The sequence below is a fragment of the Ambystoma mexicanum genome, chromosome 10 (genome assembly GCF_040938575.1).
Source record: "Ambystoma mexicanum isolate Mex_15411 chromosome 10, UKY_AmexF1_1, whole genome shotgun sequence".
NCBI classification, from domain to species: Eukaryota; Metazoa; Chordata; class Amphibia; order Caudata; family Ambystomatidae; genus Ambystoma; species Ambystoma mexicanum.
Genome location: NC_090932.1, coordinates 917,090,884 through 917,116,749, shown reverse-complemented (window position 1 = coordinate 917,116,749; position 25,866 = coordinate 917,090,884). Strand labels below are relative to the sequence as shown.

Sequence of the window (25,866 nt, the reverse complement as noted above, 5' to 3'; positions counted from 1 at the left end):
TGCATGGCTAATTAAAGAAGTATAATAAATACACCAGAACACATCTCTTCCCTTTAATTTGTGGCAGATTTAACCCAGGTAATAATCATTCAACCTGACCGGTTTGTTCCTGACCCTGTTCGCATTGAAGCTGCTGTTGTGACTGAAAGCTGTACTCACATTCGGTTCAAACATATGTTCATCCTCTCCATGCTCAAAAGAAACTTGCTCTTCTCTCGCTCCCTCACCAACATCACTGTCCACCTTATTGCACTTAACCAGTTTGGCCATCGACCAACATTCTCCACCCTCCATGATGACAACATTCCCCCTGATTACAGCAATTTTCTTGGGTCCAATGAATTTGCTCGCAATACATTTGGGAGAAACCCTGGGATTCTTAACATAAACCCAGTCCCCCACTGACCATTGCATCACCTTGGCACCCCTTTTTGTGTCAAACCTCTCTTTGTACTCATCTTGAGCCTCTCTAATGAGATCCATGATCCTTTCCCTGTTGACATGTACACTCCTCGCTAAATCCAACCAGCCCGGACACAACTTTGTCCCTGGTTGTCTGCCTTTGAGAGACATGAAAGGTGAAATGCCGGTAACAGTCTGTGGAGTCACGCAATAGTTCCAGACCATCTCCCTGAGAACTGTCTGCCACCTTAAACCTGAAGCCATGGCTAACTGTAATCCTCCCTTTAGGAATCTGTTGGCTCTCTCAACAAGACCATTCGCTCTAGGCTGGTATAGTGCTGTCCTGTAGTGTTTGATACCAAACCTATTAAGAAACTCCACCATCCTGTCCGAACAGAATTGTACCCCATTATCTGAAACAAGCTCTGAGGGGAATCCTTCCCTGTAAAAAACTTCCTCAAAAAAATTAATCAATTGTGAAGTGGTTGCTTCTCTAATGGCTTTCCACTCAACCCATTTTGAGTCATAATCCACCAGGACAATAAGGTATTTAAAATCCTCTCCCAGGTTCCTGTATGGGCCCTATTAAATCCACTGCTAATTTCCTCCATGGCTCTCTTGGAACACTGACAGGTCTTAAGGGAGCTTCCTTAATCATCTTGCTTTTGTCACTTCTCTCACATTCTTTACAGCTCCTCAGACACCTCTCTACCTGACCGTCAATCCCTGGCCACCAAAACGATTGTCTGATTTGCCTTTTGGTACCCCCCATACCTAGATGGCCTTGGTGAGCTATGTCCACTAATTTGGGCCTGATGTCATAGGGAGGTACTATCTTCATTCCTTTTCTGAGCTGAGACCCATCCTCTGACATGCTCAACTCCTCTTTAATACAGTAAAAAACATCATATTTTTTCTCAATGCGATCTTTTCTGGGCCAACCTGTTTTGGTCCACAATTTGACTTGCCCAAGGGCCTCATCCTTAACATCAGCAGATTGCCATTCCTCTTTGCTTATGGCATTGTGTACCAGTTCGCAAATACCCACAGTACACTCTACACTCACATCCTTGAGACTCTCATTCTATGCAGTCAGTCTAGAAAGACAATCAGCGACCACATTTTCTCCCCCAGGTATATACACCATTCTAAAATCATATGCCAGCAAGTCAATCATCCACGAGATATCCTAGGTGAACCTTTAGCCCACTCTGCACTGCCCAATAACTGAACTAACGGCTTATGATCTGTCTTTACAACAAACGACTGGCCCCATAGAAAAAATTTAAAATGAGCAACAGCCCATGATACAGCTAGGGCCTCTCTCTCCACCACGGAATAATTGCTCTCCGCCCCCGTCAGTGGTCGGGAGGCAAAAGCTATGACATGTTTAATGTTACCATCATACTGAAAAAGAGCGGCACCAAGCCCTAACGTGCTTGCGTCCACAGCCAGCACAGTTCGTCTGCCAGAAACAAACCCTCCTAATGAAGGTGCTTTCACAATACTATCTTTAATCTTACTAAAGGCATTTTGACATTCTTCCGACCACACATTTTTGGTGCCCTTTTTCAATAAATCTCTCAAAGGAGACGACATTGCGGAGAAACCATCAACAAACTTGTGATAGTACTCCGCCAATCCCATGAACGAGCGTAATTGTTCTTTATCAAGGGGTTGGGGAGCACTCACAATGCTATCTACTAAAGACTTTCTGGGAGCAATACCATTGCAGGAGATCTTATGCCCCAAGTAATCCACTTCCGTAACAGCAATTTTGCATTTCTCCCTTTGTACCGTCAAACCCGCATCCCTGAGTCTGACTAACACTAACCTAAGTATCTTATGTTCAGGACCATCGTTGGCAAATATCAGAATGTCATCTTGGAATACAGTTACTTTCTCAAGGCCTTTGAGTACTGTTTCCATTACTCTCTGAAATACCGATGCCGCACAGGCCAAACCAAAGGGCATTCGGTTATACTTGAAAACACCCTCAGGAGTGATGAATGCAGTCAAATGTTGGCACTCTTTAGACAACGGAACCTGATGATAGGCAGCAGAGAGATCAATAATGGAAAATAACTTAGGTTCTCCTAGTGTGGACAAAACTTCTGAGATATTCGGTAATGGGTGTCTCTCCACCACTATGTTCTGATTGAGGCTGCGTAGGTCGACACACAATCTCATTTTACCATTAGCCTTGGTAACCAGAACAACTGGAGAAACCATTCAGTAGCTACAACTGGTTCAATCACCCCTTTGCCAACCAAGCTATTAAGCTCTTATTTAAGTTGTGCCCTCATTTTCAGTGGTACTTGGCGTACCTTGTGTACCACTGGCTGGGCATTGTTCTTAAGTCTAATGTGATGCTCAAACTCTTTAAGCCTTCCCACACTCTCAGAAAACACCTGTGGAAATTCCTTGGTCCAGGAGTCCCCCAACTCAGCAATGGTGACAGGATCTGGTGCACTAGCCTGTACCCTTAAACCCAGCTTCCTCTGCTCCTCCCAGCCTAACAGAGAGGTCCCCTTTCCCGCCACAAGGAACGTGGCTTGGCACTTTCTTTCCTTATATGTTATTTCTCCAAGAAATTCACCCAGGATATTTATATCAGAATCTGCATATCCACACACCCTGACATTGGTAGGCCGTATAACAGCATTGCTCTTCCCCAGAACATTTGTCAATGTGTCTTGGGATATAATGTTCCAAGGGGAACAAGTATCAACTTTCATTATGAGCTCAATTCCATCAACTTGAAACTTATCCACGGGACCTTTGGTCATCCCAGACATCTCTGAAATTTCAAATATATGACTTGGGGTGAATTCTTGTGTACAGGACACTTCATGAATGTTGTACCCCTTTCCAATACCGTCTTCATCATTGTCCATTGGCCTGAATTCTATACTATTGACAGAGTTACCCTTGCAGACATTGGCAAAATGCCCTTTATTCTTGCACTTGAAACATTCCGCATATTTTGCAGGGCAGGAAGGATAGTTCACACCATGTCTTGAACTGCCGCAACAAGAACACACATTTCTTGCATTCACACTTCCTCTCTTGACTGTGGAATAGCCAACTTTTTTCTTTTGATTAACGACACAAACAGAAGCCGATTAAGGATTTGGTTTGTCAATCCTAAGTTCTTTGACATACTCTGAAGTCTGCTCGATGCTTCTGGCTAATTCTATTGCCTCATCCAATTTCATATCTTTTGCAAGAAGTTTCTCCTGGACTCTCACATTATTAGTGCATCTAAGCAGCTGGTCTCTGATTAGGGAATCAGTCAAATGTTCAAACTCGCAAGTGTAACTCAGGGATCTGAGGCAAGCAATGTAGGATTCCACAGATTCCGACTTCTCTTGGGCCCTCTGGAAAAATTTGTGTCTCTCAAAACTAACATTCTTTTTCGGTTCAAAGTGGTCCCGAAGTTGGTTAAGGGCAAACATATATTCATCCATGTCATCAGCCTCTGGAGCACGGTGCCTAGAAAGTCCATCATAAATTCTGCGTCCTTCTATGCCAAGGTTGTGAAGGAGTAAGGCCCTCTTACGCGCAGAAGGAAATCTCTCTCCGCCCATGGCCACCAGGTAGTTCTCAAACATGTCTCTCCACCTGTCCCAAGCAATGGGAGGCCATCCCGGTTCACTCAGGAAAGGGAGGGGAGGCGGAATGGAAGTAGCCATGATTTGCGGCTAATAAAAGGACTTAGAAAAGAAGAAAAAGAAAAAAAAGACCAAATGAAGAACTGTTCTCAGCAGTCTTGTTTCTTGCATGTAGATTTACATATATCTGCGGGCACAAATGGCAAAAAAACAAAGGAAAATATATTTATTTTCCGAATATTCTATGCCATAAGCAGCCTGTGAACAATACTGTGCCACATCCGTGCCGTCACAATGAGCTTGTGATCCTTCAGTGCCCCCAGGCGTGGGAAAATATGGTTGCTAGGCAGCATCAATGTCACAATGGGAGATCCGGGGCTTCGACAACCTCACCAAGCAAGTTCCACGTTCTTTGATCTGCTCCCAGGCCTGGGGAAGCCGTTGCTAGGCAGTTGACGTCACAATGGGAGGACCGGGGCTCACAGAGATGAACACGCCCTCAGCAGCGTGTCTCTCGAGGCGCGCGCGCGAAGTGAACGCTCGCTCCAGAGCTCGCGCTGTGGCCTCACAATGCCCCTCTTCCAACCGGGGCTCGCATAAGCCCTCCCAACAACAGTCGCTCCGAGAGAATGCCCGCTCCGACAACCAGTGCGACGAGCCTCGCGCCGGCGTCCGAGCTGGAGGCTCGTGCGGGGGGGCTCGCACAAGGTCCGTGCCCAATCTGACGGCTCTAGGTCCCTTCCCAAATCGTGTCGCGGCAGCGCTAGCCCAATACAACCAACGACTAATGCTCACCTCCCTCAGTCTGCCTCTTGCCTGCTGCCTTCCAGGAAGAGAGAGCTGGAGTCTTGGCAGCGCCACCACACGAGGGGACAATCGAGCTCCACGGTGAGTTCGCAGCAATCCTCGTCGCCAATGTTAAGTTTGATGTCCAGACATGAATGAGTTCATAAGTACTTTAATAAGTAGGAGATACACAGACAGCAGGCACCCCCTTGAGAGGCAGGCTCCAACTGACCACAATAGAATGTACAATAGAACCAAAACACTCTGAATAGAATTTCATGACATCACAATATCTCTACTCTGCTAAATCTTATTGTAATGTATGCATAACTAATTAAAGAAGTATAATAAATACACCAGAACATGCTGCAGCGTGGTGGGGTGCTCTGGGGGCACCAGGTGTGCGGCTGGAAGCCCAGTAATGGCATTTCCCCCCATCAATGTGAGATAACGAGGGCTTGGATCACCGTACAGAACTCGGTCAGGGGAAAGAAGGGTTTGATTTTGCAGAGTGCGTGGCTTTGTAGCCATGCAGTTTGAGCCTTTTGGGCTATGTGCTTTTGGAGGGAAATGCTACTGTCAACCATGATGTCCAGTGAGTTGGCTGAGCTTGACAGATGAGGGGTGAATCCTTCTAGGCAAATGCCATCCAGCCATTTTTGCATGGGTTATTGTTTGGTGGGGGGACCGATGAAGACACATTTGCTCTTGGTCAGGTTCAGTTTGAGTGAAAGGGTTTGACATCCATGTTTGAATAGCAGCCAGGTATTCGCGGAGGGGCCACTGACCTTAAGGTACAGCTGAGTGTCATCAGCACACTGATGGATTGCTATGTTGGGGTATTTTAGGAAAGTTCCCAAGGGTTCCATATATAGATTTAAGTTGATTGACAAGAGATAATGTAACCTTGGGGGACCACAAACATGACTGGGAGTTGGTTGGATCTGAATTAGCCCATCTGTGCGACCTGGTGCTTTGCGGTTAAGTAGGATGTAAACCATTTTAGAACGGTTCAAGACAACCCTATCCTGTCGGCGAGGAGGGAGAAGAGTATTTGGTGATCAACTTTGTCAAAGGCAGCTGAGAGGTCTAAAAGACAGAAGTCCCCAATGTTGGTGATTCTGAGCACATCGCCCATCCCTTGGATCTTTGCAGTCTCAGTGCTGCATTTGGGTCGAAGCCAGATTGGTAATCATGGAGGAGGTCGAACTGGTTGATTCTGGCAAGTACTTGCTACCCCCTTAAAGCCGAAACGTCCTAGGTCATCTTGCCTTGATCCTAAACCTTTCAGATCGATGACCTGAATCTTCATTACCGCCTTTATGTTGACGTCGCCTTTTAGCAGACCCTATTTTTAGGTTTCTTTAAGATATAAGCACTGTGCTGTGCAAATGTTGGTTGTGACTGACAACACATTACTTGGTTGTCAAATATGATGTAATACTTTGCAACACTGTACACAGGCAATACAACACAGCACGAGTATAGGAATGTGTAGGTAACACACTATACTAACTTTGCAAATGTACTTCTTTGTTGAACTCTTGGTACATTTCTAAAAAGTCACTTCAGAATTCTGGACGGTATGGACTAAAACAGGCTAAATTCAGTGACCACCTGTCACCACTGAACATGTAATGTTATTTAAATATGCACTAAATATTTGCAATACATGTGTCTTCTTTTTACACAACTCACCGAGTTGGTGACAAGGTTTATTTTCTATTTTTCTATCTTTAATTTTCCATTATTTACATTTAATTGCCAATGCTTATACATGTGGCCTAATTAATAAAAGGACACTGTAACTGTGTTTTCCAGTACTTGGATTTGTACTTGCCTCCAATGATGCATACTTATGTAGATGTATTAACCTTAATATGGAGATGTGTTAGAATTGTTACTACGACAATCCACTGTAGTACAAATGTTTGAGGACAGGACTACCCCCCTGTATAAAATATCAATCTAGCCTTCACGTCCTGCCCGACTACAGGCTATCCCTTATGTTACAAAGGTTGTAGATATAGCGCAGCTATAATAGGGATCCTAACTTGGATTCACCCATGAACTAATGTGATTTCTCTTTTCCCTAACCCGTGAGATTCCCACTCATTGTACATCTCCAGCTTTCCCCCCAGGGTTCCCCCTCCTTACCCCTGGACCCTACCCCTGCATTTCTTTTCCATCATCATGGAACAAACACTCAGCTTTTCGGAAGAGCAAATTAATGATATGATCCAGGGCCCGACACTTTTCAATATGGAAGGGGCCCAAGCTCACTTGGACTCAAATGCCACAGGTGAAGACCTTCTCAACTTCAAAAAACGATGCTTTAGGACAGAGGTCCATGGACACTTTTTGCGGGAGTACCTACGTACAAATATGGTACCTCTCGGACTATTAATACGTAATGAACCAGCACTCTTCTTAGATGACAGGGCATACATGGAAGATTTCAGCAAAATTGCCACTAAATGCAGTAGAGACTTAATGGCACTTACGATAACTACAGCCAAAAGAATACATACCAAAACGTTGGTGGACTTGAAGAACGAGGAAACTAAGTTTTTAAATGATGATACCATTACCAACGCAAGGGAAAAACTCAAAGAAATCGATGCAACCCTTGAAACCTTCTCAGCATTAACACTGGAGAGAAAACATAAGAAACTTGCGAAGGACATTAAAAACTTCAAATTGGAAAATGTTTATCCCTACCTCGCAATAGACTATAAAGACATCAAGGAAAAGGAAAGAATGGCTAGACAGGGAGGAATGAATAGGAACCGACGGAAGGGTGTGTCTTTCTCAGGCTCAGAGAACTCGAGCTCAGGTTCATCATCAGGAGACCAAAGCAATCCCAGAGGCATCAATCCCAACTACGGTCAATTTCAACCACCACCAATGATGCCTTTTTTAGGGCAAGGGGGACCCAGAGGTGGATTGTGGGCCCCCCCACTCCTCAACTACAAATGCCATTTTACAACTACCCCCAAAGGGGTCAACCAGGCAGGAGACGAAGGGGCAACAGAAGACGACAGATCTAATCCCGATCTTCAACCTTTCAGGTACACCACTCTCTACAGAAGAAACCTCCCTCCTGGTCAAAGGCTTATCCTTTGTACCCACCAACACCACTGACTGGTTCAAATTGGATGGGGAACTTTCTACCTTTCTTCACACTATCAGAAGAAAAATGTTCTTCAAGGACAAAGACTGTCCCTTGGATACAGAGGACACAGGACTCAGACCTAAGAGTGATTTCAACCCGAAAGACAGTGACATCCCCCTCCACGTTTCTTGCTTTTGAAAAATGCCTCAGACAAGAAATCAAAAAACTCAAATCTACTAAAAATCAGAGAAACAACTTAACTACTGGGGAACACAAAGCCCTCAAAACCTTGTCCAACAACTTGCACATCGTAATCAAAATGGCAGATAAAGGAGGAGGTATTGTTCTACAAAGCAGAGAACAATACACGCTGATGGGCATGTCCCTATTAAATGAAGATAACTACAAAAAACTTAAAAAAGATCCCACCAACATGCTGAAATCCAAAATACAAGAAATGACGAAATTTGCAGCAGAAAGAAACTGGATTACGGATAAAGAAGAGGCATTCCTCAATACCACCGAGGGTAGATCCCGGCGTTTTACGCCCTACCTAAAATCCACAAGAATATGACCTCACCTCCAGGGAGACCTATCGTTTCAGGATGCGACTCGATACTAGAACCCCTATGCAAATGTATCACCTTTTTTCTTAAACCACTGTGTCAGAACACACCGACATACCTTAAGGACACTATGACAACCATCACCATCTTTGAAAATCAGCCTTTTGACCCCACCAATGAAGCAATAGTCACTATGCATATTAAGAGCCTGTATACCAGCATCCCCCAGGAACAAGCGGTGGAATGTATCAGACAACACCTAGCCCTACACATGACCCAGAGAAGAGTACCGGCCAACTTCATATCTGAACTATTGGACTTCGGTCTTACCAATAACTACTTTTCATTTAATTACATTTTTTATCAACCGACTTGCGGCACCGCAATGGGTGTGGCGTTCGCACCCAGCCTAGCCATAATCTTCATGGCAGAATACGAGAAGACCTTCATACTCAGTGATGCCAACCCATTCCACAATAACATCCGCCTCTGGTATCGATGTGATGTCATCTTCATCTGGCATGGAAATAAACAAGAACTTGACAACTTTTTAAACTGGACGAACAACCAAACTCAAGAAATTCAATTCACGATGAGCCACAACAATGAGAAAATCAACTTCCTAGATCTCAACATATTGGCCTCTGATGGCAAACTGACATGTTCCATCTTTAAAAAGGAGACAGACTGCAAAACTACACTGCACTACAGGAGTAACCATCCTAAATGTCTCCGGGATAACCTGCCCTACGGGCAATTCTTAAGAATCAGGTGAAACTGTACAGACACCAAGGATTTTAAAACCCATGCAACAGAACTACAACTTAAACTCGAAGACAGAGGATACCCCAAAAAACTACTTAGGGATACCAAGAAAAGAGCCCTCTATACACAGAGAGAAGTATTACTGGTCCCCCGCAACCATAATACTGAAGATTCCATGGCATGTGTTACTACCTTTAATGCCAACACATCACAACTCAGAGGGATCATCAAAAAACTCTGGCCTATCGTCCAACTGAGCTTGCCAGAAGAACCTTTACCCAAAATGGCCCTTAAGAGATCCAAAAATCTTAAAGATCTCTTGACTCATGCCAGAAACAAACTCAAGGACTCAAGATCCACCCTGTGGAATATGCGGGAAATCCGCGGACACCACCCCTGTGGCAGTTGTTCAGCCTGCAGCCAACCTAGAAAACTACGATCCTTTCTTATAGATGACAAAGAATGGGAAATTCGCCATTTTTCAAACTGTAAGACACCTAATGTCATTTATCTTATTGAATGCCCCTGCCATCTGAGATACATAGGGCAAATGTCTAGGCCAGTCAACAAAAGGATAGGGGAGCACAAGTCAAGAATTAGATGTAAAACACAGAATGCACCCCTTGTTTCTCATTTCCTTGAGTTCCAACACAACTGTGACTCCTTTAAATGGTGGGTAGTAGACAAGGTGACAGACTGTTCCAATACCACCAATGCCTTGAACTTTAAAGAAGCGTGGTGGATATTTAAATTACAGACCACTTCGAAGGGTCTTAATGAGCTCACACCATTTGAATATCTGTAAGTGTTTTGAATCCTGTCCATCCTCTTTTCTAGCTTCCCACCCTCGAGTCCATGGACCCCCTACGGCACTCTCTTGTCTGCCAGGGCATGCTAGCCCCCTTGGAGCCTGGCTTAAGCCCCTTGCCCCCCCAGCGCTTCCAATCCGCAGGTTTTCACCCGCAAACTCTGCACTGAGAGCTTCCCCATACTGGAGGCTTTCTACATCATCATAATTTTTTCACTTTTTCGGTCACACAGGCATCAGGGCTGCATGCGTCCTCTCACTTGCCTAAACAAAATAACCCAACGGCAGGAAACACACAGCATTGGTTTAATCACAGCCTGAGGTACCCCCAGCTGTGTTTACCTTACGCTTCATAGCCGCGCTCCGATTCCGGAGTCTGTCTACATCATTACTTTTTCTGTGACACAGGCATCAGGGGTGTATGTGTCGTCTTTCTTGCCATACAGCCACGGTACACACATAGCAACGGCTCAATCATAGCCCAAATTACCCCCAGCTGCCTTTACCATATCCTTCCCAGCCGCGCTCTGATTCGTGTCCCCGCCACCTTGGCGACCCGGCATGGACGCCTCAACGCATGCACGAAGCACAGACACCAATCCTGCATGCACGCGCACTCCATATACTCAATACAGCTCACACCTAGACGAACGCAAGCTCCATTACTGTTTGGACGCAGCACGCACGGCTCGCACGGGGCCCCAAGGTTAGTTCCACTAACTTGGCAAGGCTTCCCTTGCACCCAGTTCCCGGTCCCCCCCCAAGCCACTATCCGTGACTAATAGCAAGTCTTGGCTTTTCTGTCTCCTCTTCCCGCTCCCTAGAATCTTACTCTGAGCCCCCAGACCTCCAGGCAGGAACTTATCTCCTGTCTTCGAGACACAACCCTCACCACGGGAGCACCGCAGAACTACGCCCGGCTTTCCTGCGGTAAAAAGATACCCTCAGTTCTTCTTTCACACTACAGAACTACAGTCAGACGTTCTAGCCATATAGGACTATAACCACTGCCCATGTCCTGTATTTACAGATCACCTCACAGTGAATATTCCACCCCTTTCAGAAACCAGGACACCCGACCACCAAAACCGTGCTGGTTCTATCAATCAGCTCTTGAACCTCATCACCTATGTGCAAGGTTAGTGTCTGGGACCAGAGGGCCACCCCCCAGTATAGACTCTCACAGGCTTTTTAACTTTCTTAGTAATGATCCACTTCCTGGAACATTCAACAATATATTTTCATATTGTTTTTATTCATAGGGAGACCTGCTTTACCTGGCCCCAGAAGAAGGCTGCCACCCCCTTACAGCCGAAAAGTCCTATGTCATTTTGCCTTGAACCTAAACCTTTCAGATCGATGACCTGAATCTTCATTACAACCTTTATGTTGACGTCACCTTTTAGCAGACCCTCATTTTAGGTTTCTTTTAGCTATAAGCACTCTGCTGTGCAAATGTTGGTTGTGACTGTGATAACACATTACTTGGTTGCCAAATATGATGTAATACTTTGCAACACTGTACACAGGCAATACAACACAGCACGAGTATAGGAGTGTGTAGGTAACACACTATACTAACTTTGCAAATGTACTTCTTTGTTCAACTCTTGGTACATTTCTAAAAAGTCACTTCAGAATTCTGGACTGTATGGACTAAAACCGGCTAAATTCAGTGACCACCTGTCACCACTGAACATGTAATGTTATTTAAATATGCACTAAATATTTGCAATGCATGTGTCTTCTTTTAACACAACTCACCGAGTTGGTGACAAGGTTTATTTTTTATTTTTCTATCTTTAATTTTCCATTATTTACATTGAATTGCCAATACTTACACATGTGGCCTAATTAATAAAGGACACTGTAACTGTGTTTTCCAGTACTTGGATTTTTACTTGCCTCCAATGATGCATACTTATGTAGATGTATTAACCTTAATATGGAGATGTGTTAGAATTGTTACTACGACAATCCACTGTAGTACAAATGTTTGAGGACAGGACTACCCCCCTCTATAAAGTAGTTGGCCCACGACTACTTTCTCTGTAAGCTTCCTGATGAACGGGAAGCTTGTGATGGGTCTGTAGTTGGCTAAGTCCTCTGGGTCTCGCAAGGGTTTTTTGAGAAGGGGTTGCATGAGATCCACCTTCAACATGTCTGGGAATGCACCTTCACTGAGAGAGGCATTCATAAAACTGAAGAGTGCGTTAAGTGCTGGGTCAGTGAGTTGTTTAATGAGTGAGCCTGGGAGGAATTTGTACTTGTAAGTAGTGGGTTTCAGTGAAGCAAGTGTGTCTGAGAGATCCTTAGGAGAGGAGAGTGAGGTCGGTCCAGGAGGGCAATGTCCAAGGGCGATGCATAGCAGGGCTGGGTCTGGTTTTGAAGCATCAATGTGGCCTCGGATTTGATCAATTTTGACAGTAAAGAAGCGGTTTATTACATTGCACTTCTCTTGTGAATCTGGAACCTCAGGGACAGGTGTGGGCTTGACTACTTCAAATAAAGCTTTGCTCCTGTTAGAGGCTGCCTCAATGGTGGAGGTGTAGTACGCCGGCTTAGCCTCGGAGATCATGTGCCTTCTTTGGGTACGCAGATATTTGAGGGATGAGAGATGCTCTAGGCTGGGGTCCTTGCCCCACAGTTCTTCAAGGGATCTGATAGAATCCTTGTTTTTGGCAAGTATGGGTGTGCACCAGGGTACTGAGGCTTTGATTTTAGAGCTGCGTAGGCATCCATAAGTTCTTTGGCAAGGTGGCTAAATGTATCCAGAAGGGCAGAGGCATTCCCTTTGGTGGGGAAGGTTGTGAACATTGCCTCTAGAGTGTCTAGCAGGACATTCTTGAGGAATCAGCACTAAAAAACAGTGTGTTTGGTCTGACCTTTGTGGGGCAGCCTTGTGTGTGATATGAGAAGGGGAATTGCAGCGTGGTTGGTCCAGAAGAAAGGGGGGGGAGGGGGTTTGAGCATGTAAAGATCAGGCAGGAGGTGAAGACTAGGTTGAGCGTGTGACCTTTGACATGCGTGAAGGAGAGTACTATCTGTTCAATGTTCATAGAATCAGTCAGAGCGAATAGAAAGTCACGTAGGTGTTTTGCTGGTTTGGACACAGCGAGGGGTGTTGAAATCTCAGGGGAGGATATTACTAGAGTAGGAAACTGTTGCAGAGGACAGAAAGTTAGAAATGTCATCGATGAAGTTACCATTCCCTTGAGGTGGCCTGTAAATAAGGTGGCATGTAATCGAGTTGTTGCTTGAAATGGAGAACCGGCATAATGGGGATTAGAAGGAGTTGTGTATGGGGGTTTACCATGCAGGGCCAGTCAATGTGTGGTCAGTATGTTGGATACCGTGGCCATGAGGTAAGAGGACATCAAAAATGTAGGGGTAGGAGGGAGTAAACCATGTTTCAGTAATGAAAAGGGCAGAGAGTCATGAGGAGCCGTTTGGACTGGGACAGTGCCCTTTGAGTTGGGTTTTCATGGACTTCTTGACAAGCACCTGAGTTTCTTTAGTTTAGGTAGGAAAAACCCATTAGAGTTAAGGACAGTTAGTGTTATCTTTTCTTTCAAATAGAACTTTATAAACAAAAGCTGAATCCACGTGGTCAGACTCCTCATTCCTTGTCACCACAGCGTATAGAATTGTGAATCTGCTTCCATTTTTACCATTACATTGCCAGATATATGCCTCTGTAGGTAAGGTCGCCAGCCAAGACCTGCATTCCGTGTATATTATGGCAATCACCCCCGCGCCGGGGGGGTGGACATGGCCGGTAACGACCCACCAGCCCGAGCTTAGGCAGGGCCAAGCTTTGGGCTATTAACGGCCATTTCTGACCCCAGACAATGGGAGGATTGTCATAATATACACGGAATGTAGGTCTTGTTTGGATGGCAACCATTCACGCGAATGGTTACATTTTTTTTTTAAAGAGATGAGCTGTGTGCTTATTGCACAAGCCCAATCTCCCATAAAAAAATAAAAACAAGATGGCTGCCGTGATTGGAAAAAGTACTTAGTCCATTTACCATTTCCATGGCCGCGGACGGGAGGAGCTCCGGGACCGGAGCACAGAGCTCCTGTCCAGCAGGCAAGTGCAGAGGAAGGGAGAGGGGTGGGGAAAGGATGAAATATGTTTATAGGGCTTGGGCGTGGGGATGTGAGGAGGCAACAGTGTGAGGTTTCCCTGTTGCCTCCCCACAATCAAGATGGCGCCACCCGGGGAAGAGCCTTCGGCGGCTGTAAACAGCAGATGGTACACAGTGTGTAAGCACACGCTGTTCCAGCCACCTGCTTGGTTGATAGCGCACTTCCTCGGGTGCGAATCTTGCTTCAGCCAACAAAGTATAAACTGAACAATTTCTTTGTTTATGAAAAGAAATTCCCAATGTGCGTTTTGTTGCTGGCCATTCATTCTGTGACCCCAATCTGATGAAGTATATGGTGCTTGTGGAGGGTCAGAAGTAGAACGAGGACAATGACGACATTTCGAACAGTGGTTTATTAAATAATAAGAAGGCATATCTCTCCCTCTAACTATGGGGTGTTCCCTACCTATATAATTAACTAAGATGATCGTCCGACTTCCAGAAATGTCCAAATTAAAAGAAAGTCCTCTGTCCAATAACTAAGCCTATCTGAACCTACCACTATTGAAAACAAACTAAGGCCAGGAGAATGACTCCCGTCTCCTGGTGAAGCAGGGTTCTGCTTTGCTTTAGAGTTCTATTAATACATTTTTACATCCACCAAATCATTTCTACAGTCACAAATAATAGTCTCAAATCAATATAAAATAATAAAATAACTAATCCGCAAGTATCTTTAAAAGGTCCTCAATTACTTACCAAAATGTCTTCATATGGAAAATGCATGCATCATTATTCCCACTAATCAACATGTCCCATGCTACGGTGATGTTCCATTCTCTACGTAGACCGAAAGCTGCTAAGTGCTCATCCCTCATGACAGATAAAGCAGTTCAGCCTAACACATGTTTTGCGGTTTCAATGGTGTTTTCCCCACATAGCCGAAAGAACCTCTCACCCCGAGGGATGCCAGAATATGGCCCGAAATGTTCTAAAGTGGATAACCTGTTAAATGTAATTCTGAAATTCGGTCCAGACAGCATAGCTGGCAAGAAAATTATTAACATACTTTGGTAAACCTGTACATCCCATATAATATGCTACATACAGCTCTGCAACTATTTTGCTTGCAAGATTAACAAGGTTTGTTCCCCCTACTATAGTCATGAAGAGTCTTACGCAAACTACGCTGGAACCCAATATAAGAAAACCCCCTGCAGTCTTCAGAAGTCCTAGTGTGCCATAACCTAGAAATGTCTTCAAATATAAGCAGAACACTACTTTTCATAAAGTCTTTGTCGACCAAAACATCCCTTAGGTACCACTGCAAAGTTTCCTGAGTAGCATTCTTGATTTTCCAGAGCATACGTAAGCAACCAAAGTATATCTTGGAAGAGATATGCATAATATTACATTCCAACATAATGAACTCAGCAGGTGTATTTTTGTTCAAGCGCAGAAGCCTCCACAATGTACCCCTCTCCAATAGTGCCAAGTGCAGAATCAACTTTAGACCCCAAAACCTCAGCTCATATAAGATTATGGGTAGAATTTTAGTGAGATACAAGCTAATGATCACCTTGATAGAGTATCCTCAGCCTTATGGAAAAAAGGTTTTGAAGCACTGGTAACCTGGGAGGTCTTTAGCTGGACCTGTTGTGAGATTTTCCATCCAATTTTGCATCCAGGGTGACTCGCAGGTATTTGTTAGAACCCACCCTCTCTATGTGATTACCATTCAGCGTCCAATGCCAAGCTTTATGAACTTTAGCTATGCTTTAATTAGGAGAAAACACCATAATCTTAATCTTATTGGTATTCATTTTCATTGGAATTCATGCACAGTATATTTGTGCAGCTTGTATAACGGAGCCTGCAATTCCCTAGCTGTCAGAACTAATAGGGCAAAGTCATCGGCATGGGTAAACAACTGAGTGCCGACCTTACCTAATTTCGGTGGTATGGAAGCAGAATTCATAATTCCCTCACCAAGGTCTGCCAAATAAAGATGAAAGAGTGTGGGGTCAAGTATGCAGCAGTGTTTGAGACCTGTGCTGGATGTGATCCCCTTTGTCACCGCTCCCAAGTAGTTCATGCATACTCTTACTTAAGTGCCTTCATGTAGATCAATGATCATACTTAACAGACCCTGAGGTATATTCCAGTTCAATAGTTTAAGCCACAGCCTGCTCCTACCAACCATATCCAAGGCTGCACTATAGTCAACAAAGGCCACATAAATAGGTTGCTTATGTATTAGCCAGGCTTATTCTAGGATGGTGATAACTGCCAGCCCCTTGATGGTATTGCTAGAACCCTTCCTAAAGCCTATTCAATTAAATGGTATGATGTCATTAGCTGTAATCCAACTATTTCGTTCCATCAATAGAACACTTGCAAAGATTTTGGCTGGGGCATCGAGCATAAACAGGAGTTTAAAGCTACATAGGTCATGCCTACGGCTTTTTCGAATATGGGTAGTATAGTCGCTAAGCAGTGCTGATCAACCAGAAGCGCCAATGAAGTGCACCTGGCCAGGCAAACAAATCCTCCTTTATGAGTTGGTTACACAAACCATCAGGACCTGGAGCTCTCAAAGACTTAAATGACCCAGTGATTTTGATTAAGTCAGAGTGCTCCAGACAGTGCGCCCATCATATGGCTGGATATTTTTTGGATATGATACTTGGTGCCTCAATGTGTATAACCCAGTCAGCCTCTAGCACATCACAAACAACCACGGTAGTAATCTTCAGTGGAGTTTATAATCTTCCAAAAGGTTCTGATTTAATTAACTGAAACACAATATACCAATCTCTGCCATTTTCCACATTCAAGGGTATATTTATGCCTTTTCAGCTACAGACTATAATCAAGTAGGGTGTTGCAAACTAATTGAGAATGAAATGTAGGCGGATGGCACTCACGGGTGATCTTTCGCAGCTCCGATCTAAACAGCCTCGTCCTATCACTCAATACCCTATCGTACTCATGGCGATTTACAAACCTAATTATGTTAGCCACCTTATTGACCAGCCTTCTCTTGAACGTGTTAATGCTAGAACCAATCGCCATTTCTCACAATTCTCATACCTAGCGATCTCTATGTTTGCCATTTTGTTAGTCACCAGAGTTGTTGAAAATAATTCAGTCTGATGAAAATTTCATGAGTATTCCCTTGGGCACCCTACCCTCTAATTCTAAATTGTTGGGGGTCCACGAAATAAGATTAAGTTGGTTATTGCATACCTTGTTCTCTGCGATAGGTGGTAGTGCACACCAAATCAAGATTCACAATGAGAGGCAAATGGTCACTCATGCCTGTGTGAAATGCACAGCTCAGTAACCAGAGAAGAAGATTGAGAAACAAACATAATCAATGATACTTGAGCTCACCCGGGAATATCAGGTATACTGAGGAGGCGAATCTGAAGGGCGGTTATCATTCATCATTGTTAAACCGAAAGTGTTAGCCCAGCTCATACCTTGTTTACATTTTGATGTAGCCTCCCAGTTAAACACAGTGCTGAACTCTGTGCAAGCTCGTAGCAGTTTACCAAGCTGTCATTGAGAATCTTTGAATTTAAATTGCTGCAAAGTAACACATGGGTGGAGCCCCTGAGATTAAGCAATAAAGATTCCAATTCCTTAAGAATATTACTATGCACTGTGGGGGAGGGAGGATCACAGACCGTGATAACCGTAAACTTCTTCCCATATTTCACACCTGCTTCCTTCTCAGCAAGGGTAATTCTGGCAGCCAGAAGATAAAGGAGTTACTACTAATTTCAGTTGCAATGGACATTGTACAAATCCGAGGGGTTTTTTCCTTCCCATTCCCGGGCGACCCTCTAAACAGGTGTCTTAGCTAAAGTTGGAAATTCACTACCCTGTGTAAAGTCTTCACGGCTATTCTTCTAGGAGAATTGAACATACGGGTTAGCTAGACTAGCTAGCTAGTAAAGTTTTGTAGAAGAAGTTGGGCCAATTATCAAAAATCTTGACTGCATACAGTCAGTCATTATATTTTATCAAAAATAACGACTTTTAATCACACCTCTTCCCAATTATATATTGCGATGGCTAAGCTTCTCAAAAAATTGTGAAAGACTGGCAGTGATGTATTGGAATCATCAGAAAAGCAATATAAAGTTAAGTTAAAGCTTCAGCAGCTCAACTGGTGTAAAACAGTTGATGCACTGGAATGATATTCCACCTATAGGTATTACTGAAAGATTTCTAGAAAAATGGGCTCCTTGCTAAAGATATTTAATACAATTTCCCAGCCAAGCTAAGAGGTAGCTCTTTATGACTTGCTAATGTAATCTCCCTACAACAATGAACATTGAGGGGGCAAGGATGGGATTATGACGTGCCTAAATATTGTGCACAGATTGCATGAACACGACCAGTATAGAGTCAGTACAGCATCTGGTTCTTTAATGTCCTGCCCTTTACATGTCTCATTGCCAATAATTGAAAGATATAATATACTTACATTTTGAAGATGGTGCTGTTAGTCTGTAGTCCAGATGCTAGAGGGGAATAGTGTTTCACTAGTTTTAAAACTGTATATTTGTTACAGAAATGTTCTCAGCATTGCCAAAGTGATTCATTTTAGATGATGGGATTTTAAATCTAGGATATTATTGAATAGGGTGTTAAAATGTGTAGTTTCTCCTTTATCTATGTGATATGATGTAGTAATTTAATGTATATTGCACATTTTAAACATTGTTTTTAAACTGTAATAAACAATAAATTTGTGAAAGGGTTTTACAAACCAATACACAATAAAAAATAAAGAAATTTAAGATTATAAGATGAAGCGACAAGACACATTTTTCTCAGTCTGAAAATGAAATATGATGAATAGAAACAACTCATCAAATATTAGGTTCAATTAACAGCATCTCTACCTCATAAAATCTTTCAAGGTGTTCATTTCTGGGTAAGCATTTGAAAAATGTAGCAAGCCCCCGCCTACCTTAGCTGAATTCAATGAAATTGCACATGATTTGTCTAATGTACTCAAGCCCTTCTGAGAATGCACTGTGCACTTGATTAAATGAAGGAATGAAATTAAACATTACCAAAGTACTAAATGTGCTTTTGGCCTCTCTTTGGTCACTACAAGAAAAGTTATTACTTATTTCTGCTTGAAAAACAGCAATGTGTTGGTTACTAAACTGCAATTCTTAAATATGCTATTTGTTAGTCCGACATAGCTCAACCACACTTTTCTACCTTTGAAACAAGATGCGAAAGGCTGGGGCATTAATCCAAAGAAGAACGTTAACAGTTTAAGCCAAAGTAAAAGCAGAGATTAAAACAAATAAATGATCTGCTTCGAAAATATTTTAGATACAGGAAAAACAATGGATGAAATAAAATACATTTATATGTGCTTCCCCTTTGAAGGGAATTTCCCCTGCTATTGTGTTATGTAGTTTTGCAATTCAAAATACAATAAAGTTACTACAAAATGTAACATTATTCCTGAAATCCTTTCCCACTCCTCATTAAACATAATAGCGAGTCACATGCCCATTTATCATGACAGCATCATATATTTTAACTTATACAAAAATTGAGCTCACACTGACATGACATTTTATTACCTAGTATACCGGTTCTATTTGTTAAAATATGTTCACATATTTAAACAATCATAGCTTACCTGCTTAGCAACTCTGGTCCTTTTTAGTTCTTTGTCTGACATGGTATTAAAGAGGGTAAGCTCCTCTATTTTGCTGACAAGGTTTCCCTTTTCATTTGCTATTTTCTCCAACTCTCTTCTGCCATTAGCAACATCACACTGTTCAAACAAACAAATGGAGATTATTTTAGATTTACAAAGCAATGCATTTGGAATTGTAGGGAAATCTATACAAAAGGAAAGGATGCAAATGATAACTTCACATTGAAGAATTAAATACATGAACTGCGCGCCAAGCATTTGAAAGCACACAAGAAGAAATATTGTGAAGTCAATAGCCCATCTATACTAGGAATAGATGTCCAAAGTAACTGACAAGGTCCAAAATAAATCTTTCCTATTACCAGAAAGTAACCAGCAACCTTTTGCTTTGCTTCCTAAAAACATAGCATGCTATAGGAAGAACAAAATCGAATTTGGGCCTTGTTTATTTCTTTACATGCCTATCATGAATCAGAATTAGAAAATGTAAAATCTGGACAGGATTTTGATTGTAAAGAACATGTTACAATGTTACCCTGTTTAAAGTAATAATTACAGTGGGGAAATGGGGATAAGAAATGCTATAATATGAATAAAACAGCAACTTTGGCCTAGAAAGTAAAATAGTGATTCCTCCCCCAAAGCTAAAGTGCTGGGGGATGGATTTCCCAAGAGAAGAGAAATGTGGGCATTAAAGCTGCACTATAAAACTTTATAACACTTCCTGGATTCAGCAAGAACCACATGTTTGCTTTGTTCTGTGAGTAAAACAAATGTCGCCTATTCACACTGCCATCTGTCACTGCACCTATCAAACAAGGCCCGAAAAACACAATGTGCTCTGAGAAATTGCTTGCAGTGGTTTCCCCCCCCCCCTACCCCCAAGTAATCAGACATTCTAAACAGCCAGTTCCCTCCACACGGATGAAATTCACACTCAATCAGAAATGAAGTGTGGCATTGCAACAGTAAATTTGTATAATTACTTAAGATGCAGAGGACTGTGTCAAAACTTGGCGGGAGTAACTGAGCTTCAAAGGGACTGACACCAAATGGTCTGCTGACAGGCCAGGAACTTGGAAATACCATTGATATTTTGTTCAACACATTACATGTATATGAAAATAGCTGCCTATTTAAATTGTACACATGGATTTACATTTTCTTGAATATCTTTTGAAAGGAATGTCGGAGAATCTCACTTTTTACAAATATGGTGCAGGGTGAAAAGATCAGTCAGCTGAATGTAAAAAAAAAATTTCTTGTAATGTGTTCATTATGCAAATCATGCAAATGTAGAAGGAACAAGTTACTTACCTGTAACTGTTGTTCTCCAGCATGGGTCTGGCATGGATTCACATGCTCATGAATATTCCCCGTCGTCAGGCTGGGAATCCTCGGTAAAGAAAAAACCAGTATCAGTTTCGTTTCTGATCTGTCTTTCGTAGTAATAACCAATCACTGGTCTCTGCGTCATACTGACCACAGCCAATGACTGCCCTCTACCTAAGCACCGCCTCTGGCAGCCATCTTCAGATTTGGAAGCACGTGAAGTGGCAGTATGACCAAGTGAAGAGCCGCAGAGGGGTAGGCGGGAGGGTTCGCATGTGAATCCATGCCAGACCCATGCTGGAGAACAACAGTTACAGGTAAGTAACTTGTTCCTTCTCCAGCATGGGGTCTGGCATGGATTCACATGCTCATGAATAAAGAATACATAGCAGTACACACACATGCACAACCACGGGAGGTGGCAAAGGCTCAACATTAAGCAGTACATCAAACTCAACATTAAGCATCTTACCTCCTCACCAGGCTCACCTCAGGCGAACAGGTGGCGCAGCACTGCTTGGCCGACCCTGGACTCCTCCCTGGAATCCCGATCGACGCAGTAGAATTTCGTGAAGGTGTGCGTCGACCTCCACGTAGCAGCCCTGCATATGTCCAGCAGGGGCACACCAGAAAGGAACGCCGTGGTAGCTGCGATCGCTCTGGTGGAATGGGCTCTCGGACGGCCAGGCAGCGGTCGGTTTGCCAACCGATGACAGTACATGATACAGCCGGAGAGCCATCTGGAAATGGAAGCCTTCGAGAGAGCCTTCCCCTGATTGACAGGTCCAAAGTTCACAAAGAGTTGTGACGTCTTCCGAAAACACTTCGTGCGGTCCACGTAGAACTTCAGCGCTCTAGCCACATCCAGCGAGTGCAAAGTCCTCTCAGCCGGCGACGAAGGCGACGGGAAGAACACAGGCAACACCAAGGGTTTGTTGAGATGGAAGTCCGACGGTACCTTGGGCATGAAGGAGGGGTGCGTCCTGAGCACTACCCTCGTGTTGTGAAAAGTCAAGTACGGGGCCTTGCATGAAAGGGCCTGGATCTCTCCCACCCGTCGTGCGGAGGTGATGGCCACAAGAAACGCTGTTTTCCATGACAGAAACTTCAACGGGGCCGAGTGCAGAGGCTCGAACGGTGGTCCCATGAGCTTGGTCAGCACCACGTTGAGCTCCCACGCCGGGGCCGGAGCCTTCACCGGCGGGAACGATCTGAACAGTCCCTTCATGAACTCTTTCACCAGACGATGAGACCACAAGGACGTCCGGCCCGTGGTTCTGGTGTATCGGGAGATCGCAGCAAGATGAATCTTGATGGACGCGTGTGCCAGTCCAGCTTTGGCCAGCGTCAGCAGGTACGGCAGTACCTGGGGAGCCGTAATCCGTAGAGGGTTAATCTTCTGTGCGTGGCACCAGACAGAGAACCTCTTCCATTTGTGTCCGTAGCATTTAAGAGTCGAGGACGCCCTGGCCTTTGCAAGAACCTCTCTGCAGTCGGCCGGTATGTCGTATCCTCCAAACTCTAGCGCTGCAGGAGCCAGGCCTGCAAGTTCAGCGATTTCGGGTCGTGGTGGAGGATGGCGCCTCCTTCCCTGGAGAGTAGATCCGCGTCCACCGGCAGCTTGATTGGCGGGGACGCTGACAAGTCCAGAAGGTCCGGGAACCATATCTGCCTCGGCCACGCAGGTGCGACGAGGATCATCCTGCACCGTGACCTCTTGAGCTGGTTGACGAGCCGGATTAGCAGTGGCAAAGGAGGGAACGCGTAGAGGAACAGGCCCTCCCAGGGGAACGAGAAAGCATCGCCCATGCTCCTCGCCTGGGGAAACCTGCTGGCGAACCTCCGGCACTTGGAGTTCGTCGCCGTCGCGAACAGGTCGATCTGGGGTGTGCCCCACCGTCGGAAGAGGCGATCCACTAGATCCTGCCGTAGTTCCCACTCGTGGCACGAGCGCAGCTCCCTGCTGAGTGAGTCGGCGATGGTGTTTTTTATCCCTGCCAGATGAAACGGCACCAGAAACATCCTTTGGGCGACGGCCCAATGCCACAGGTCCTGCGCCTCCTTGGACAGCGCTGGGGACCTGGTTCCGCCCTGTTTCCTGATGTAAAACATGGTGGTGGTGTTGTCGGTGAAGATCCTCACCACCTTGCCCTTGAGGGACGGAAGGAAGGACCTGAGGGCCCAGAACACTGCACGGAGCTCCAGGACGTTGATATGGAGGGACTTCTCCGTCGGGAGCCAAAGGCCTCTCGCGTGCAGATTTTCGGTGTGCGCTCCCCACCCTTCCAGGGAGGCATCCGTGGTCACTGTCTCCTGGTGGTCTGGGGTCTGGAAGTCCATGCCCGCCGTCAGATGCGCGCGGTTGCCCCACCACCGGACCGCTCGGCGGAAACTCTCGTCGAGTGTGATCCTCTCCTTGAAGCTGCCCGTCGATTGGATCCAGCGCGCATCCAGGAACTCCTGCAACGGGCGCATCCAGAGCCTGCACATGGGAATGAGGTAGATGCAGGAAGACATCATTCCGAGGAGGGACTTGATGGACCTCACCCTGGCCGCGTCGGAAACCAACATCCGCTGTACCTTGCCCAGGATGGACCTGGACCTTTCCTCCGAAGGGGAGGCCAGAAGGGACACTGTGTCGAGCTTCGCTCCCAGAAACAGTGCGTTTTGCGCGGGTACCAGGTGGGACTTGGCGTAGTTCACGGAGAATCCCAGGTCCGTGAGAAGTTGGACGGTCCTTGCCGTGTGCTCCACGGCGAGCTCCTTCGTCTTGGCTCGGATGAGCCAGTCGTCCAGGTAGGGGTAGACGTGGATCCCCTCGCGGCGCAGCTGCGCCGCCACCGGTGCAAGGCACTTGGTGAATACCCTGGGTGCCGACCCTAGTCCGAAGGGGAGGGCTTTGAACTGGTAGTGACGCCCTTGGACCACAAACCTGAGGAATTTTCGGGCTTTAATGGCCTGAAGGGAATCGTCCACTGTTTTCCCAAACAGGTTGTTCCCATCGAACGGCATGTCCAGGACTCTGGTCTGTACGTCTTGACGGAAGTCCGTAGCTCTTTCCTGGCCACGGGGGGGACGCGCGGGCAAATAGCACTAACGCTCGAGAGCAATAGCACGAGGATCCCAACACATGAACGTGCGGTAAAAATCTGAAGATGGCTGCCAGAGGCGGTGCTTAGGTAGAGGGCAGTCATTGGCTGTGGTCAGTATGACGCAGAGACCAGTAATTGGTTATTACTACGAAAGACAGATCAGAAACGAAACTGATACTGGTTTTTTCTTTACCGAGGATTCCCAGCCTGACGACGGGGAATATTCATGAGCATGTGAATCCATGCCAGACCCCATGCTGGAGAAATGTGCGTACAGAAACGCTGCTCGTCAATGGTTCATACAGCCTAGCGTCCATGTCATATAGGGCGTTATTCTGTGAAAAATCTGTCACACACACATCACATGTTGTGCTCGAATTAGGCTAGCGTTATTGGATTTACCTGAGAGAGCGCAGCCTGAGGTACTAATTAGTAACATGATGACATGTGAAGAACATGATGTTCCAGAAAAATCCCATTTTTTATGTAGAAATAGAAAAGATTCATTCACATCAAATTGGAGGGGAAACTGGGTTTAGAAGTTACTCCCATTAGACCGCCCACTTCTTTAATATGTCCAATGAGTATGAAGGGGATGGTTAAGTGTGATGTCACTTTTTGAACATCAGCAAATCACATACACCGATAACCAATATGGTTAGAGAAATTATACACACCTCTAAAGGGAATGGATGCTAATCTACAAAAGTTCAACCCCATAGATTCAAGGGGGCTTACTCACTATCTGACTGACTGACAGGACGAAGGAAGGAAAGAAAGGGAATTGACATTACAAAGGAGACTAACAGATCGCTTTTGTGCAGACCCATTTTGGATTACTAGCAGTGCACTGGAAGGGTAGCCCACCTGAGGTTCACACACCAGGACCTCTTTAGTGGAAAAGGAAGCAGACTCGCTCAATATAGAAGGAGGGAAAGCAGGCTGTGGAGGGAAGCTGGCTCACCTTGCTGACTGATGCCTACCTGTTACCAGAGGGAGGAATTAAACCAGTCATTCAGAGGGCCCGCCTGTCTGTGATACAGCCAACAAGAAATTCCTATATAAGATAATGTTACAGGGAAATATAATTTTGAGGGGAGCTATGCTCCAAAATGGGAATAGATGAAATCCCCGTCTTTCATTTGTGACAGTACTCAAGGCCGTATATACATGGACTGTACATCACGGGACATTAGTAGATATTTCAGAAGTATATGTGCTTCTGGAACTCTGGATTTGACAAAAATACACCTGAATGGTGCGTTTATTGTGAGATCCCAGACTCACTTTACACATACCTCGAAAAAATAATGTAAATAAAGTAATTCCCTGGTATATCACCACACACAGTCTTATTACTGGCACTGAACAACTCAAGGGTAAAGGGAATGGGTTTTTAACTGCTATCCTATATCCCACTTTAAATTGCCATTTTGTACACATTAATGCAATGGAAACACTATTGAAGGAAAACTAGCAAACACACATATTAAACATACATTTTTCTTTTTGCAACCAATTCAAATGTAGGAATGTCAAGTCCCCTATCTTTAAATTGAGTTTTGTAGAATGTTGCTTGAGATGTTGACAT

At 44.7% G+C, this 25,866-nt stretch overlaps 1 protein-coding gene across 1 annotated transcript in view; it reads right to left on the bottom strand.

Moving 5' to 3' along the window:
- The window catches only part of CCDC39 (coiled-coil domain 39 molecular ruler complex subunit), a 933,141-nt gene that overhangs the window by 515,413 nt on the left and 391,862 nt on the right, over nt 1-25,866 (bottom strand). The window contains exon 12 of the mRNA XM_069618669.1: nt 19,831-19,968. Within this exon, the coding sequence (XP_069474770.1) occupies nt 19,831-19,968 (138 nt within the window). The remainder of the gene's footprint in view (nt 1-19,830; nt 19,969-25,866) is intronic.